Source organism: Telopea speciosissima, chromosome 5 (genome assembly GCF_018873765.1).
Source record: "Telopea speciosissima isolate NSW1024214 ecotype Mountain lineage chromosome 5, Tspe_v1, whole genome shotgun sequence".
Classification (NCBI taxonomy): Eukaryota; Viridiplantae; Streptophyta; class Magnoliopsida; order Proteales; family Proteaceae; genus Telopea; species Telopea speciosissima.
The window spans coordinates 21,134,053-21,151,747 of NC_057920.1; the positions used below are offsets into that span (position 1 = coordinate 21,134,053).

Sequence of the window (17,695 nt, forward strand, 5' to 3'; positions counted from 1 at the left end):
TAAATCCAATTCTGCCTTAAATTGCAGAATTTTGTAACTCATCCAAACCCTAACTTCTTTATACCAAAATAACCCCCTAGACCTGCCCATTAATACCCTATAAACCTCTTTCCTAAAATCTGCCCCTAAACCCTAGATCTTACAAACAGTCCATTTTCATAAGGCATCCTACCCAAAACCCTAGAATTCCAACCTCAACCAAATTTGATCCAACTTATACCATTAGACTCATAAAATTCTGCACATCATTACCAAATAAAACCCTAAGTCGAAACCCTAACCATAACCCTAATTCTGCCCTAATTAGCCTAAGCTGTCCCAATCGCCTTGTTAAGAGATCCTATTACCCTGGTTCCTAGTGGGATTACTCCTACCTAGGACTACATTACCTACTTTGATACCATGTAGAAAACAAAGTCAGTTCCTAGTCTAAGTTAGTTACCAATTTTAGACTAGGTTTAGTTTCCTTTTCCTTTTATGGTTGTAATGGTTTTGTTATAAATAAGATACTTGAGGGAGGAAGCCTTGTAACACAAACGGCCCTTCTCCTTGCAGCCACTCTTCTCTCTCCATCTTCTCTTCTCTTTTCTCCACTCTAAAGTTACTGGTTACAGGTCCAAGGTTTTCTACAGTGTCAGAGCAGATCCGCTAGGACTGGTGTACACCTTGTGAGATTCCCTTTCTCCTTTTCTCCTCTTTTTCTTTTTCCTTTCTGCAATTTCTGGTTAAACTAACCAAGGGTCTGTGATCGTAAGAGCAGGGGTGTTTTCACCCCTTCTTTTTGTTCGTTCTTTGGCTGTGAGATTGGATGGATTAAATCTGCTTATTCCACAATATAAAAGCAGATTTCGATTGATGTTTATGGTATTGGTTGTGAAGGATTGAAGACCGCAGGTTGCTGGGTTGATATTTTTCGAGTTTTTTTTTTATAGTGTTTATGGTACTGGCTATGGAAAGATTGCTGACCGCAGGGTGCTAGGTTTGTATTTTTCAGTACTTATGGAGTTATGGTGCTGTGTGTGAAGAAGTAATAGAGGCAGGTTGTTGGTTGGTTCTTCTTCTCATTCTTTGTGGTGATTCGATTGGTGTGAGTGCTGTTATATTCAATTAGATAGGTGGCAGCAAGGTTGTCGATTGCTTGTCTTTGTTCTCCTTTAATTTTCTTTTGGTGATTCTATTGATATTAATTTTCACGGGAGCAATATGGGTGATGATGATAAGAAGAATGTTGTGGTTATGGAGGTTGTGTCCTCATCGTCCAATCGAATCACGGAGAAGAAGCTTGAGGGTATCACTAATTTTCAGCAATGGAGAAAAATTGTGAACCTGGTTTTGACAGGTAGGAATCAACAGGCACATTTATTAGGCCCTAGACCAGCTGATGATCCAACTTGGGATACGGTTGATGCCAGAATCCTTGGACAGTTGTTGAATTCGATGGAGAATCATATAGTGGATTTGGTTACTCATATTGATACTATGAAGGAACTATGGGATTATTCGGGAGTTATATTCTGGCCAGAACAATCTATCTCGAACATAGTTGTCATGGCGTCTAGGCGACCCAGGGTGTTGGGGAGGGTCCAAAATCAAGGCAACACCAATTAGGCGTCCAAGGCACCGCCTAGGCGACCAAGGCGCCTGGACGCCTCTTGACAACTGAGTGAAGAATATATTATGAAGATATCTCAGGAGTTCTATTGGACTGAGAGGAAGGGGCGCTCTATCACTCAATATTTTGCTGATTTTAAGAGAATGTATGCGGAGTTAAATTCCCGTCTTCCTATTGCTTCCGATGTGAAACTGATGCAGACCCAAAGAGAGCAATTGGCTGTTATAGGTTTTTTGGGAGGCCTTGGATCAGAATTTGAATCGGTTAGATCACAGATTCTTGGTGGTAAAACTGTAGCCTCACTCACGGATACCTTTGCTCGCGTTCTTTGTGTATCTTCTGATGCTGTGCCAAGTATTTACCCTATTTTTTGCAAAAATAAAATTATTTTTGGGAAATGTTATATACCTTCAACTTTTAATCTTGCACAAATCTTCCACAAATGCAGCAAATCTTCACTTAAGATGTGTTCCACTACTACACAACAACTTGTTTCACGCTTGTATGGGAATGATTTGGCCAAAAATCACAAAAAGCCAGGTTTGCACAATTTTTTCTGTCTAAACCAGAGAAATGAACGAAATCGATCGAAATTTTGACCCATTTCATTTGAAACCTGACATTTTATATTTAAAGGAATGTAACATTTCAATTGAAGCGATACCAAAACGATACATTTCCTCAAAATTTCTCCAAAACAGCAAAATTTGAACCGAACAACTGTAATCTGTGTATCGTTCAAGTCGTTTCGACGTCTGTTGAAACCAAATATTTCACGAAAATTCGGCGAAACCTTGAACTATTAACATGCTGTTGAAGACTTCTAATTATTAGATGTTTTCATCATACATGGTATTTTGATGCCGGACAGAAAATAGGAAACCTGAGTGGATCTATGGAGCAAATTGAAATTCAAGAAACGGGGCTGAAGTGGATCATATCTGTGCTAAATCTGGCGGGATTGATGAGAGAAACGCAGCTATGGTTAATAATGATGGAGGCTTATGGCCTGGAAAGAGGAATATTGTGATCAAAATGAGAAAGAGAATGAGACATTAACTTTTTGAAGTCAAGAAAACTGAGTTGGTTCTGATCCTTCTCTTTAGGGTTAGTTTTGGGAGATCAAAACTCATCTATTTTGCGTTATTTTGTGACCATTTGGAAGGTTTTTAAGTTTCCTATCCACTGAGACCAAGATCTTGCGATCCTGAGATTATTGGGCACCGCTGTCAAGGCATAGCCTAGGTTCCACAAAGGTGAGAAGGCGGTTGCTAAGGTCCTAGGTGGATGGTCACAAAATTGTGATGCAGTTGCCTTAGCCAGTTAGCCTGCACCAACGGTACCCACTTTGGAGGCCCAAACCAAGGAATCAAGGATTGGTCCTAAACCAACTTTCTGGTCTGACAAGGGCTGGTAGACTACCCGAGATGCAATCTTTATTTTATTTGGGTGGGTAGATTACGTAGGTACTAATTTGGTAGTTGCCAATTTGAGTTATTTCCTAGTTTATTTAGTCTCTAATTTAATATGTTATGAGCTAATACGTAGGAGAACACTGATTTGAGAATTAAATATTGACATTGTTTGTTTGCTCAAGAGAGTTGTGTGTGTGTATTCCCTCTTCTCTCCCTCCCTGCTAGCTGCAACTCTAAACCCTTTTCTGGAATCTTCCCTCTCCTAACCAGCCCTCCACAATTTTGGTATCAGAGCCAAATCTCCCACTCCTCTGTTCTACTGTCCTCGATCAACCTTCTTCCTCTTCCATCTTCACTGAAACCTCACCCATCCTTCAGTTCCTCCCAGACTTCCAGTACTCCCTGCTAGGTTACCGTAAAAAAAATACGTCTCTCTTCTCACATCTGCCCCATCCTCTGTACAAACCTAACCTCTACAGTCCCCAAACCCCTCTGTCTGCTCCCTCTGTAGCCCTTCCCTCTCCATTCCCACTGTAACCCTCTCCTCCATCGATTTCCACAAAAAAAAAAACCATCCCTGCGACTCGCACAAGCAAACCCCTTCTAGGGTTCTATCAAGTGAAAAAAAAAAAAGAGTGAAGAGAAGAGAGAGCGAGAAACAGAACAAAGATAGAACTCGTACCTGGTTTTCGAAGTCGACTCCCACTGCTGTCTCGAGCTTGGCTCTCCTGGTTTCCTTCATGCTTACCCCTAGATTCCCGTTGCATTCCCGCCTCTGCTCTCCAGAATATCCCGCTGCAGTCCCATCACGTGACGAAGAAAATTAACTCAATAGCGTCTTCCACTCCACATGTCTTCCACCTGCTCCCAACGATAAGTCTCCCTTCTTTTCTTCCACTGATTTCCCAATATTACCCTCCAGTCTAGTTGTTTTAAATCTTCAAACTTCTTTTCCAGAATTACCCCTCTTGTTCTAAATTTATTTTAGATTCCCAAGTTTGCCCTTCCCATATGTAGCACTCTCTTGTGTGTTTATAGTTGAACTTTCATTATTACGGTGGTGCCTTCCATAGTTATCAAGGCTGCACACCGACCAAGGCATTGGAGAGGGTTCAAAATCAAGGCGACACCAAGAAGGCGGGCCAAGGCGCCCAAGGAGCCTGGACGCCTAGGCGTCGCCTTGATAACTATGGTGCCATCCTGTTATAGAGTTCAGCTTATTTACCATTTTGCCATTACTCTTATAACTATTGAGTAGTTACTCTTTTGCCCCTACCCTTTTGAGTGTTCTCTTGCTCATCTTAACATGGTAGCCAACAGAGAGATCCTTCAACAGCTCAACTCCTATAAAGGAGAAATCGATGCAAAAATTGATAGTCTCACTACCGCTGTCAATTCCATTCAGACAATGATGGAATCTGTGCAAGCTTCTAATGACCGATTGGTGGTTCAGACAAAGGGAAGAGTCCCATGCTATCTGAGGATTCTTCCAACACTGTTCCACAGGACTTGCTACACGTCATCCCACCACCACCACCACCAACACCATATGGGGCTGGATGATATGAGGACAGAATGGACAAAGCAGCAAGGTTGGACGTGCTTGATTTTTATGGGGTCCATAACCCATAGCAATATCTTGACTGGGTTCATAGTTTGGAAATTTTACTTCAGATGGTACAACTTGACAGAGGCCTGGAAATTGATATTTGCAGGCAAGTTGAAAGGCACAGCTCGGGTCTAGTAGATCAAACACCAGGGGCAAGTTACTACATGGGGTGAGATGCGAAATGCAATGGAGTAGAGATTCCAACTGACTGATTACAAGCAGAGTTTACACCTCAAATCTGTGCAATTGAGGCAAGATAGTATGTCAGTTGAGGAGTAAGTGGCCAGGTTCTATTACTTAGCCACTCATTCTGAGCTTGAGTGAGATCGAGATGAGGTCTTGGTGGCACAACTCCGCAACAGCTTCCACCCTTGCACCCACAGATTAGTGCAGCACTTGCAGCCAATAGACTGCCTACTATAGAGGAAGCAGTTCAGGTGGCATCTCAGGTTGTGGAAACTTTGACACAGTCTTGTACTCAGGACTTTTATTGACACATATTCCAGAGGTGATAGCTTCCGCCCACATCAGTTTTCTTCTTAGGAGAAGTCAGTTTCAGTTAGCAAACCATAGGCTAGTGGTTCTTCTATGGAACCTACATGTCCAGTCCGTCCTTACTCCCCCACCTCGGCAAGGCTTAGACTGGCCTTATTCTTCCTCTCAGCGTGATATGATAGGAACTCAGTGATGCTGAAGGCAGCTATTCAGTGCTTCATGTACAAGGCGTACAGACATGTCTGCTCAGTGCCCTAACCGGTTCGTAGCTTCTTACATTGACAAGGACAACTTCATATCATTTGCACTGGACAAGCAATAGACAACATGGATAGTAAATCTGGAGGCTGAGCATGAACGTGAGTCTAGTGAGGTCGAGGACAGTGATAGTGATGGTGAATGTCAATCGTGTTATGTTATTCATCCTCTCTTGACTACACAGAAGGTTCCCAATGAGGAAGATGAAGATTGGCATTGTAACAGTATTTTTCAAACCAGGGTACGATTCAATGACACCTTGTGTATCATGGTGATTGACCTAGACAGCTGCACCAACGTCGTCGCTGAAGATGTTGTTCGCAAGTTGGGTCTGAAGATGGAGCCTCATCCTAATCCATACAAAGTTGCGTGGGTGAACAACCCAAATCTCAAGATTGATAAAAGGTGTTTGCTCACATATTCCATGGTGGATTGATTGATCAGGTGCAATGTTATGTCCTCCCTCTGAAAGTCTGCCACTTTCTTTTGGGCTGCCCATGGCTGTATGACAAGAAGGCCAAGCATTGTGGTTATGAGAATACATGTTCTTTTCTACATGGTGGGCTCGAGATGAAGTTTCTTCCGACGAAAGATCATCCATCTATCAAACTCAAGAAGACAGCTGGTACATTCCTCTGGCAAGTTGACTCGGACGGCATTCTTGGACCTCATCTTCAGAGGACGTGAGCTGATGCAGTTGCCTTAGCCTGGCTGGACCAACATGACCCACTTTGGAGGCCCAAACCAAGGATTGGTCTTAAACCAATTTTCTGGTCTGGCAATGGCTGGTAGACAACCTACGATGCAATCTTTATTCTATTTTATTTTATTTGGGTGGGTAGATTATGTAGGTATTAATTTGGTAGTTGCTAATTTGAGTTATTTCCTAGTTTATTTAGTTTCCAATTTAAATATGTTAAGAGCTCCTTTATATTCATTATGATACGTAAGAGAACACAGATTTAAGAATTGAATAGTGACATTGTTTGTTTGCTCAAGAGAGTTGTGCGTGTGTGTGTTCCCTCTTCTCTCCCTCCCTGCAACTCTAAACCCTTCTCAGGAATCTTCCATCTCCTAACCGGCCCTCCACCAAGTAGTCTAGGTATCCAGATTTGGAAATTCCCAAGGAAAAATGGGGAAAAAGGAATCCAGAGGGGGGGAGATGGGTAAATGGGAAGAAGGAGAAGAATAGGAAGCCACAGCAACAGTTGCCACTACTGGTAGAGAAAAAAAAAAGAGAAAGGGAAGGCAGAGGAAGGAGGCAGGGAACAGAGAAGGGGGGAGAATTATGTTTACCTGGGTCATTGCCAGTACTCCCCTATGTCTTGGCCTACAAAATATACTTTTGCCCTTTTGTATTTATAAATAAAAAATTTGAACTTCTTGCACAAAATAATCTTACTAAAATTAAAGTTTAAGAAGAAGAAACTTTGACAGTTTACTCTTAAACCCACCCCCCTTTATATTCAATGCCTTAGTCACGTAGGCACCAAGGTGCCCTGGCACCGCCTAGGCTCACCTTGCTGCCACAGCAATTATGGTTTCAGGAACATTAATTGTATTTCTATATTTGTGTGCTTAGTTAGTCTAAGAGTGTTATAATTTTATTTGGCCTTTTAAGTTTATTGTAGGACTGATTAGGTTTAGTGAGTATAAGTACAACCAATTCGAGATTGTATTGAATGAAATTCTATTTAGTTGGGACATCTCCTTCAACTCCTCGGAGATATTCTTCCTGTTGTTTCAGGGATGGTGTTCAAAACCCTTCTTGATGATGTTGAAACCATAGTTTGAAATCTCACAATATCTCGGTATCTCGGGCTGGTCGAGATATCCGAAATATACCGAAATTTCACCGAAATATGGTATTTTTTCTACCATATTTCGGCACTCCATCTCGGTGGGTTTTTGGCCATATTAAGGCCTAATACTTCATGTGCACACCCTTATTTTAAGTTAAATAAACACATTTAAACCTTCATATTGCAAAAAAATGAACTTAAAGTGGTGTTTTGGGTTTGCATCCTTGATTGACAGTATACGGTCGGACCCTGATGTATAAATTGTTAAATGCACTTTATTTATGAAATATACTGAAATTTCATGAAATTTTGACGAAATTTCACGAAATATACCGAAATTTGGACTTTTTTCATTTCGCAAGGTCATCTCGTCTCAACAGTGTCAAAATATCTGAAATATACCGAAGTATCGGCGATATTACGCGAGATTTTGAACCATGGTTGAAACTAGGGGTGAAAGTTTGACCCGGCAAGGCCGAACCCGCCCTAAGCAACCTGTAGGGTGGCCCAAGCTAGGGCCGAGCCAGACCTGGGCTGAGGCCTTGGGTTGAGCCTGGCCCTATATATATATTTTTACACATGTTTTATATCTATGGATCAAAACCCAAAAATAATGCAAGCGGCTTGGGATGTCTAGCTTTATTTATGGACATAGCATTCTCTAATGACAAAATAAGGCCAAGCCCAGCCCCCTCTAAGCCCTGCAGGGCTGGTCCTAAAAGGGCGTACTCATTGCACGAGGCTCCCACCAGTGCGTGGTCTGGGGGGGATCGTAATGTATGCATCCTTACCCCTGCAGGGTCGGGCCTGTACTGAAATATCTCAGTCCGACCTCAGGCCGGGCGTGGGCTGAGCCCTAAGAAAAATCCCGCACAGACCAGCCCTAATGCATCCATAGCTGAAACCCTTATCATTGGGCCCCTTACGTTGCTCCTATGTTATATCTCTGTTTGGGACCCCCTTGAACACAACTACACTTATCAGCAAGACTGTGGATTCTGAGATTTTGCATTTGATACTAAATGATCCACTGTTTTAGGTTCTAAAAACCAGATTACTGGACTGGACTGGATATTTGGAGGGCTAGACCAGTTGATTGGTCTTAAGTACAGTCGTACTGACCCCGGAAGCTTCATTTTTTTCGAAACCATTGACTTGGTTGAAAACTATTCTTACTGTATGGTTAAAGTCTCTACCTGGCACTGGCAGACCATAGACCATTGGCATGCCTTTTTTATGATAATTGTTATACAATTTAGAACAAAATAGTGAAATCTTAAAAGGTAGCCTTACAAGACGTACCTCTCAAATGCATGGAAGCAACCTTATCCATCAGCTCACAAAGCCCAATTGGTACTATGGAAATGTATATAATTATTATTGTTTTTATTTTTATACCATTTGCTTTGGCAGTCAAACTGCCCAAATTGAATGGTTGGATAATGGAACCATTTTTCCTGTGGACAAAACAGTCTGACATTGAGTGAAAATACAGATGATGCAATTAAAAACTGAAAATGAAAAATCTCTACAAGAGCAATAAATTATAAGGTTGTCAAGCCTAACCTGTGTTGCTGTAAAGAAATCTGAATAATAGGAATTTGATATTTAGTAACCAAATGATTTCATATGGTATTTGTGAAGAATTATGAATCTTATACTCATTTCATCGCTGTCAAGGCTTTTAAATCTAGTTTGTGATGAGCCACCATCATCTCAGTGGAATATAGTCTCAATTTCGTACTCATGAAGGCGAGTTTTGTCTCTTTCCAACTGAGACGAGCAAGTAACCAACTTCCCATGAATAACCATTCTTGTGTACAACTAATAGCAAATTTTCAAACTAAGAATCTAATGACCTGAGATGAAGGATGAAATAGTTCTACTCCCTAGATTAAAATGGAAATGCTAACAGTGCTCAAATCGCTCCATGTGAAACATATTCCTGAATATGCAAAATTCTTGCTACCTTTTAGGATCCAAATAAGAACAAGAGTGTTGAATTATTTATCCACCCGTGTCCTGAATTTTTATCCTGTCCGCTGCCCGGACAGCAGAGTGCTGTCCCCTCACATGGGCGTGAAATGACGATTTAACCACCCCTCAGGCAGGGTGGTTAAATCGTCATTTCGCACCCATGTGAGGGGACAGCACTCTGCTGTCCGGGCAATGGACAGCAGAGGATAACGATTCCCCATGCCCCCCTTTGGATAGTCCGCCGTGTTAGAGCTCATGTATGATATACATATTGTTTCCTCCCTTTCCTACAAGGTCGGCCTTTTAGAGGAAGCAGTTTCTACATGGTATCAGAGCAGGTAGGGGTCACAGTATCGAGCCCTGGGAGCGGGCAGGTGTTGAATTATTTATCCATCCGTGTCCCTCTTTGGATAGTCCGCCGTGTTAGAGCTCCTGTATGATATACATATTGTTTCCTCCCTTTCCTACAAGGTCGGCCTTTTAGAGGAAGCGATTTCTACCAAGAGGAAAAAGAAAAACTCCAGAAAATTATCCTTGGAACGTCAGTGAAAACCTTACTGGCTATAGGAAGTTTTTGCATTTCAAATGTAATGCTATAGGTGCTTCCATCATTGCTAGAGCAATCAATGAAATTTGCTACTGCTTATAATGAGTTGATTTCATGTTAATAACTGACTGCTACCCTTTGTGGTTTGTGGAAATGGGGAGACATGCTGTCATGTAGAAACAGTGTTCCCTCCAAAATCTAGAAGGGGGATACAAGTACAACTATGTAGACTTCCTTCTCTAAAGAGAGCCTGACTAAGGAACTGTTTCATACCTTTTTTTTTTTGGGGGGGGGGGGCTGATCTTGCTTCTTGTATTAGATAAAATAATATTATTTAGGTGAAAAAGCTGGTTGGTGGTAAGTCGAACTAACAGAAACACACAAAGATACATACGCATGCAAGCACACACCTGCGCTCACAGCTCTATAATGAAGTCGAAAGAAACTATAAAAATTTGGGGTAGAGAGGAAAGAAAAACTTGGGACCTTGTTAAAACTCAAAAGTGGAGGGGGGGGGGGGGGAAGGAATATGTTGAGCAGATTATATGCAAAACATGTGCAGGGATATCCAAACATATATCTAGCTTTGTCAACACGACAAAGCTAGATGGGCAGAAGTGTTCTACGAAACATAGCTGAATGGGAATCATAGTTCAACAAGTGGTCAGTCTTTCAAAATTGATGCTTACCAGGAAAAAAAAAAACAAAAACAAAAAGCTTGCCATGTATCAAATACCTAAGAAGGTGTGGAAGTGTGACTGGCAGACAATTATCCTGATATAAACCTCTTGCTTGGTAGGTATCGTAGGTATCATAGTTGTCTAGGCATCACCAATGTGACCGCCTTGGCATCAAGGCACCTTGACAACTCGTGTCGCCTTGGTCGCCTAGGTCGCCTGTTTGTGTGACCTTGCATCCAGGCCCCCTTCAATGGCTTGGGTCGCCTAGACACCGTGACAACTCTGGTAGGTATTACACCAGATGTCACTGCCAGTTATAATTGAACTGCCATTTTTTTTTTTTTTTTGGTGAATAAATAATTCATTACCAAAGAGGAGAAAAACAAGGGGCCCCAAATAGAGGAATATACAGAAAGAAAGCAAAGCTAGGCTAGACTCTCAGGGAGGGAGAGGCCTGCAAATGGGAAGGGGGGGGGGGGGGAGGGAGATCCCAAGAGACAACAATATGCCTATTCCTTGCGGTGTCAATACAACGGGAGGAGACAGGGAAGCTTGTTCCTAATGTCAAAAGAAATGGTGTCCCAAATCTGGTTGATGGAGGCACTGAAGGCTAGTCTTCCCACCGCATCACATATAGAAGATCTGGCAAAAGACATGTCCACCCAAAGGCACTCTCTCTAGAAGGGGAGAATCCTATGACTTCTAGGCCAACATTTTGCAATAAAATTATGGTTTTTATACCTACAGGATGTGTTATTCAAATTTTGATGTCTATAATCCAAACTGTTCGCAAAACCAAATATTCTTGCTCCCCCATTTAATTAAATCGACTCATAACTCGTAAGGAAAATACAAGCTAATTATTGCCTGCTGCTTAGTTCGCCTCAGCTATCCATCTTTAATCAAGTATTTGAGGTCCACATTAACATTGGAAATGTGGTATGGTGGTTGATGGTCGCTTTATTCCACTCTAAATGATTGTTTATGTTAATCAGTATCCTAAATTATAGTTGTTCTTATATTTTATCATACTGCATTTGATATCTTCATCAAATTCCTTGTACTTCCATCTGAGAATTGATTGGATCTTTCATTTGATGATTTACAGGTGCTGTATTCATCGTTTGCCTGGTCATCACATGCAGGTTTATATTTCTTTTTCTCCTTTATTTTTGCTCTAGCTTAATGCGAGTCAGTTTCTCACTTTCTCTGAAAGAAATAAGTAGTGGGAGGTTATGTATCTCTTCTCTTTAATTACAGATTCACAGTAATGTTAATTTGGTTTCTTATTCTTGAATTACTTTATGCAGTCTATGGAGTTCAGCTATTATTTCGCTTGTGTTGGCAATGATAATTATAGATCTCATGGTACGCTTTCTTCTATTAAAGTAAAAATTTCCCAAATTTTCCCTCCTTTTGGTATCTTATTTTTTAATCTTAAGGTCCAGTGGTGGTTTCAGTGAAGCGTTTATCAGTGTTATAGACTATTTACTGCTCTTTGTTTTGGTGACAAGATTTCATATATTTTCAAATATGTCATAGGCTTTCTTCTGAAACATCTATTTTTTTGCTTATCATTTGAATCTTCTCTTCTCCTGCTGCATATTTATTTTACAAAAGGAACTTTGCAGGGTGTAATGGCGATTCTGAATATCCAAATGAATGCAATCTCTGTTGTAAACCTTATAATGTCAATCGGGATTGCTGTTGAATTCTGTGTGCATATAACACATGCTTTCTCGGTCAGTATTACCTTATGTTTACTCAATTCATCTTTGCCTGGACCAATGCATTACTTTGATGTAATTTTGTATCTGCTGTTATTATAATTTGTTGCTGCCTGAGTACAGGTCAGCCATGGAGATAGGACTCAACGGACAAAGGAGGCCCTGAGTACGATGGGAGCTTCTGTCTTCAGGTTATAGACTTATAGTATTATTCATTTATTTTGTTTTCTCTCTGATAGCTGGCTAAATCAAAGCAATGTTTTAACCATGGCTGTTGTTGGTTGCATCTATTATAGGATGGAAGCCTGTTAACTATGGCTTGTGAACTACCAGTATTGGAAATTGTATCCATTGACCAGTACATTAGCATGTGTATGTGCATCAGTTGGTTGATGTGGAAATGCCTCTTATGTTCATTATAATTAATGATTTGAAAATACACTTGATACTAGGAAAGATTAAACGAAAGGTAAATGATCTTGAAATTGAGAACTTTTAGCTTGCATGCACATCTATGTCAATTACCGCACACACACATGCGCGCATATTGCCCAACTTGAATACCAAATTCGCCCTATGCCAAAGCACCTTCTAACATATTTTTCTTATAATAATTCTCACTTCCACTATTATTTTGACTGATGCAGTGCAGGTTTTCTTGTGTCATTAAGTGTTGATAGCTAGCTAGTAATATTGAAATAATGCAGTTTGAAGGCTCAATGTTTGTAACTCACATGGGCAGGAAAGAATGCAGCATGTGACATCCAGTAATGACATTTGATGCCAGTGCCAGGGTCATACCTGACACTTGTCTAGCACTAGTGTTATGATGCCATTGAGAACCAGACTGGACTGGAAGGTGAACTAGGTTGGAGCAGAACAGGAGTTTTCGCCGTTTATTAGTCTTAAAACTGGACCATGTGGAAAATCAGCCAGTTTTCATAGAGAACAGTTTTATGTGAAATCTTCTGTCCCACAGTCTTCTGCGGAAGACTTGTTCCTGGAGATGTTTTAATGTCTTAATGTTTAATTTTTCAGATTTGGAAACCTCTGGGGTGTAAATATCCACCATCTGTTTCCTCTCAAAAACCTCATCAGTCCCCACCCTCAGGCCTCAGCTTTCATCTATGACCTTCCAACTGTGTTTACTAGATCCCTATACATGTATTGCATTCCCATATCAACAGGATAAATGCTAATCCTGACACCATATAGTGCATTGATATTGCTGGCATATGAATTTCTCATGCCCTACCTTTTTCTTGTTATAGTCTCTTTTACTCCTAATGATATCCTTAATTTTTTTTTTCAGCAAAAATTGTTACCATCATTCTAGCAAACCTTAATGCTAGAAACTTCATAAGTATTAGACATTGCATTGAATGCCTCTTTCCTCCTATTACTATCCTTTTCCTTTTTCATCTCTCTTTTCCCATCTTTTTTTTTTTATTATTTTTTTATTTTTTTGGTTAAATCTATGTTTTCCATATTTTGTTTTTTTTTTTTTAGTTTTGTTTGGATCCATGTAGCCTGACCCCATTAAGTTGGGATAAGGCTGAGTTTGTTGTATTGAATGTGGATCATGTGTAAGTATTGAACAATGTTTTTTAGTTGAGAAATTTCATGTTACACCACATTTGACGTGATACAGTAGAAGAAAAAATGATATTTAGACCCCCAGCTCATTTGACACACTTCTGTTGAAAGGAGAGAAGAAAGTTATCAATTTTCAGTGCAATTTCACTTCCAAATATGGTTTCAAGCTATATTTATTCAGTCAACTTCAGTGACCCCTTGTTCACTGTTATAAATTTTTTTCACCTTCTTCCATGAAATGGCATCAATAACAAATGTTTGTGTTCTCTGTGTTTTTCTGTGTGTAGTGGAATCACACTTACAAAGCTAGTTGGAGTGATCGTCCTCTGTTTTGCAAGATCGGAAGTTTTTGTGGTCTCTGATACAACTTTTACTGCTTTTTAGTCTATGTGATGTGGACCTATCACTTCCTTTTCTCTAATCCTGTTCTTTTGCAGGTTTATTACTTCCAAATGTACCTGGCACTAGTCTTGCTCGGGTTCTTGCATGGGCTTGTGTTTTTGCCCGTAAGTTATTTCTTTTTTTCTTTTTTTCGAGAAACCTGTAATTTAGTTTGAACTATCCTCTTCATTCTCTTTTTTCTGTTGTGAAAGCATGAAATCTAAAATGCCACAATCATGTAATTCATTATCTGCTTACCTCGACCACTTGATCCAATCAAATTTGCCAGTGAGTTCCAATGGCTGAACCATTTCTGTATGGCTTGTGTGCAGGTGCTATTGAGCATTTGTGGTCCACCTTCAAGATGTGTGCTAATTGAGAAGCAGTCTGAGGATCGGCCATCAACTTCTTCAGAGCTTAGGTGATAGGTACGGAATGGATACCCCATGAAGCAAAAAAACAAAGAATGGGCAAGAATGGATTGGGAAGTTGGGAGGTTCTTTTGTATCATAAGTTTATGTATAGCCAGAGCATGCTTTAAAAGGATTGACCCTGTAAATTAAAATGATGGTACATTTTTGGGTCAATATCTGAAGAACAGTAGCGAACCTTTATAGGAATGACAATGCCGAAGTAGTAGCACTTCTAGCTTCTGCTTGAGGTCGGGGTAGATGTTGGAGTTTTTGCAAGGATAAGAAAAACCATGGTGACATGGTTTAAAAACAAATAATGTTTGGAGACACATGAAATGCAGGCCTAGGCCAAAGATTGCTTCTGCGAAATGGTTGGTAGTCTGAATAATTTGCTTGCCAAACATGGAAGAAAAACTCTACCGAAACATGTCGAAACCACCGAGTTAACTCGGTTTCATAGTTTTCCGAGACGAGTTGAAGGGGGATTTTATAAAATCCCTGGATTCGACCGGGTTCTATGGTTTTCACCATATTTCAGTAGTTTTGACACATATCCCCATCGAAACTAGGGGAAATTTGGCTCAAAACTAGGGCAGACATGTATTTATGCCAAAAACCAAGTCAGAAACCAGGATAGACAATTAGTTATGTCTAATATCATTTAAGCAATATACTTAAGATATTATTCATAAATAAGCAAATACCCCCCTATTGGAATCTAGTAAAAATAGTTAAAAAATAAAATTCCAAAAGAAAAAAAAAATCAACTTTCCAGTTCAAAAACAAAATTTACATTTTCGACGGTAGATGCAATTTTTAACTTTCTAATTCTGGGGTTTTTCTTAAATCTAAAAATTTCATAAATCTTAATATGGTAAAACATTGCTAAAAACCAAAAATGCAGTAAAATATTTATTTGTTTTAATATCCAAAAAAATATTTTCATTCAGAGTGATTTTGATAATATTTGCACACACCAAATTAAGTTTGACCGGTACATAACTCTTTCAATTTAAATCAGTTAAGCAATCTTAGACTTGTTAGAAAGCTATCAAAACAAAGCTTTCTAGCAAATCCAAGATTGTTTAAATCTCATTTATATTGAAGGAGTTATGTTCCGGACAAACCTTATTCGATACCATATCCAAGAATAATATACAGTATCAAACTTGGATCAAAAACCCAAGTAATATTTTTAGTGTTCTTTATGTAAAACTAATGCATGGATTGAGTTTAAAATGTCAAAAATAGGCACCACAATGAGAATCAGGGCAAAAAAAAAACAACTTTTGGGTTTCAAAACCAAGGTTCGAGTTAGCCTGGAGAAAGTCCTAGCTTACGACCGAGATATGGTCGAAACTGAGATGAACTCGTTTTCTAGTTGATCGAAACTCGAAGTTTTAGAACATTGCTGTCCAATGGTCAGACTCTGAGTATCCTCTAGAAAGTTTTTGACCAGTGAGACATACAATGGTTGTCTGACCTGCCATGACCATATTCATTCAATTTTTTGAAACAGTGGTTCTTTAAAATACTGGTATAAAAGAGACAAGACTCTGGAGGGGTCTGCATAGCATTTTGAGCTATTGGGGACATTTTGATTTTCGTTTCAGAAAGACAAACTCAGTTTCGTTTTCTGAGTTCGAAAACGGAAAAGGCAGATGCGAAATGGTGGTGGGCATGGTTAGTTACTTTGTGGATTAGCAAAGTCCCAATGGCACGAAATCAAAGATTGGGCTCTTCTCCTTGGAGGGTATTGCCCAATGAGTGCCCAAGGATGCATCCAACGGCTGGGTTGTACAGTCAACCATTGTGATGTGTGACACAGCACAACCGTTGGATGCTTCATTGGGCACTCATTGGGCGATGCTCTCCAAGGAGAGGAGCCAAATCTTCAAATTTAGAACAAAGTGACCAATGGCCCTTCTATACCCACTTCTAAAATTTCAATCAATTTCCTAGTCTTCAAAGCGGCACGAAGTAGCTTTTTTTCATAGGAAATCAAACTTGAATTATGAAGATAAAAACGAGTTCACATTTATAGTCCATACAAAGAGAAAGCCTTCTATCTCTTGTAGTGATAGCCATACTTAGGGGTGTCAATTCTAGGTGCAGCCTGCCAGTTCCGACGGAGCCCGCCCAGTTAAAGCCCGGCCCGGCCCGGCCCAATTACTAAACGTGTCGGGCTTAAGGCTTAAGCCCGACATGTTTAGTAATCGGGCGGTCCCGATGTGGGGTCCTAACCCATCGGGCGCCCAACCGGACCGACCGATTCCAGGCCTGACCTAGACCGCTCTGTTGCAGCCCGACCTTTTAACTTATAAACTTCCCCTCCCCTTCCCTCCAAATTTTTTTTTGTTGGTCTTTGACATTTCTTAGTTAGATTTAGATACACTTAACGTAGGTGAGATGAGGCTTAGTTTTAGTTTTTAGATCTTACTTTGTTAGATGTGTTCCTATTTAGTGTTGTGTTGTTATTTTTTTATTACCCTCTACTTAGTTTGTTAGAAATGTATCTATTCAGTGTTGTGCTGTTATTATTTTTCCCTCTACTTAATTTGTTAGATGTGCTTCTATTCGGTGTTCTACTGCTATTTTAGTTGGGATAAGTTTTATTTGATTTTGAGTTGAGGTGTATAGTGAGTGCCCAACGGTGTGATGGTTTGAACTTAAAATTCTAGTTGCATGTCAATTAGTAAGCCCACACCGTTTAGAGACCGTTAGAGTTAAATGGCTCATTAACCCGTTTTAGACCCTGCTTAGGCCCGTTTAGCCCGAATAAGGCTACCCCGATTAAAGACCGAACACCGACCGACCGAAATGAAACCGTACCATGCCCGCCCAAGGCAAGCCCGAATGCCTACACAGTCGGACACGATGCAGCCTATAAAATTGGTGAGACCCGGCTAGGCCCGACCGAGACCGACCAAGCCCGACCGGTTGACACCCCTAGCCATACTACGATTGATTTTTTTTTTTTTTTTTGGTAAATTTACGTTTACTACCTCTAGGGTTTCAAACAATTTCATCTACCACTCTTGGAATTTCATCTATTTCTTAAACCTCCTCTGTATTTTGAAAGATTGTACCCCTATCGTTGGATGAGAACAGTTAAATGATTATGTGATCACCCAAATATAAACTAAATATTCATAATACCCTTATAAACATACCCCTACCATA

At 40.2% G+C, this 17,695-nt stretch overlaps 1 protein-coding gene across 2 annotated transcripts in view; it reads left to right on the forward strand.

The window, feature by feature from the left end:
- Positions 1 to 14,566, forward strand: part of LOC122662175 (NPC intracellular cholesterol transporter 1-like) — a 179,895-nt gene extending 165,329 nt beyond the window's left edge. For both annotated transcript variants that reach the window (XM_043857743.1, XM_043857744.1), the window contains exons 32-38: positions 11,504 to 11,540; positions 11,706 to 11,763; positions 12,027 to 12,137; positions 12,246 to 12,313; positions 14,006 to 14,072; positions 14,156 to 14,224; positions 14,432 to 14,566. In XM_043857743.1, coding sequence (XP_043713678.1) covers positions 11,504 to 11,540; positions 11,706 to 11,763; positions 12,027 to 12,137; positions 12,246 to 12,313; positions 14,006 to 14,072; positions 14,156 to 14,224; positions 14,432 to 14,524 — 503 coding nt within the window. In that variant the 3' untranslated portion in view covers positions 14,525 to 14,566. The remainder of the gene's footprint in view (positions 1 to 11,503; positions 11,541 to 11,705; positions 11,764 to 12,026; positions 12,138 to 12,245; positions 12,314 to 14,005; positions 14,073 to 14,155; positions 14,225 to 14,431) is intronic.
- The last annotated feature ends 3,129 nt before the right edge of the window (positions 14,567 to 17,695 follow it).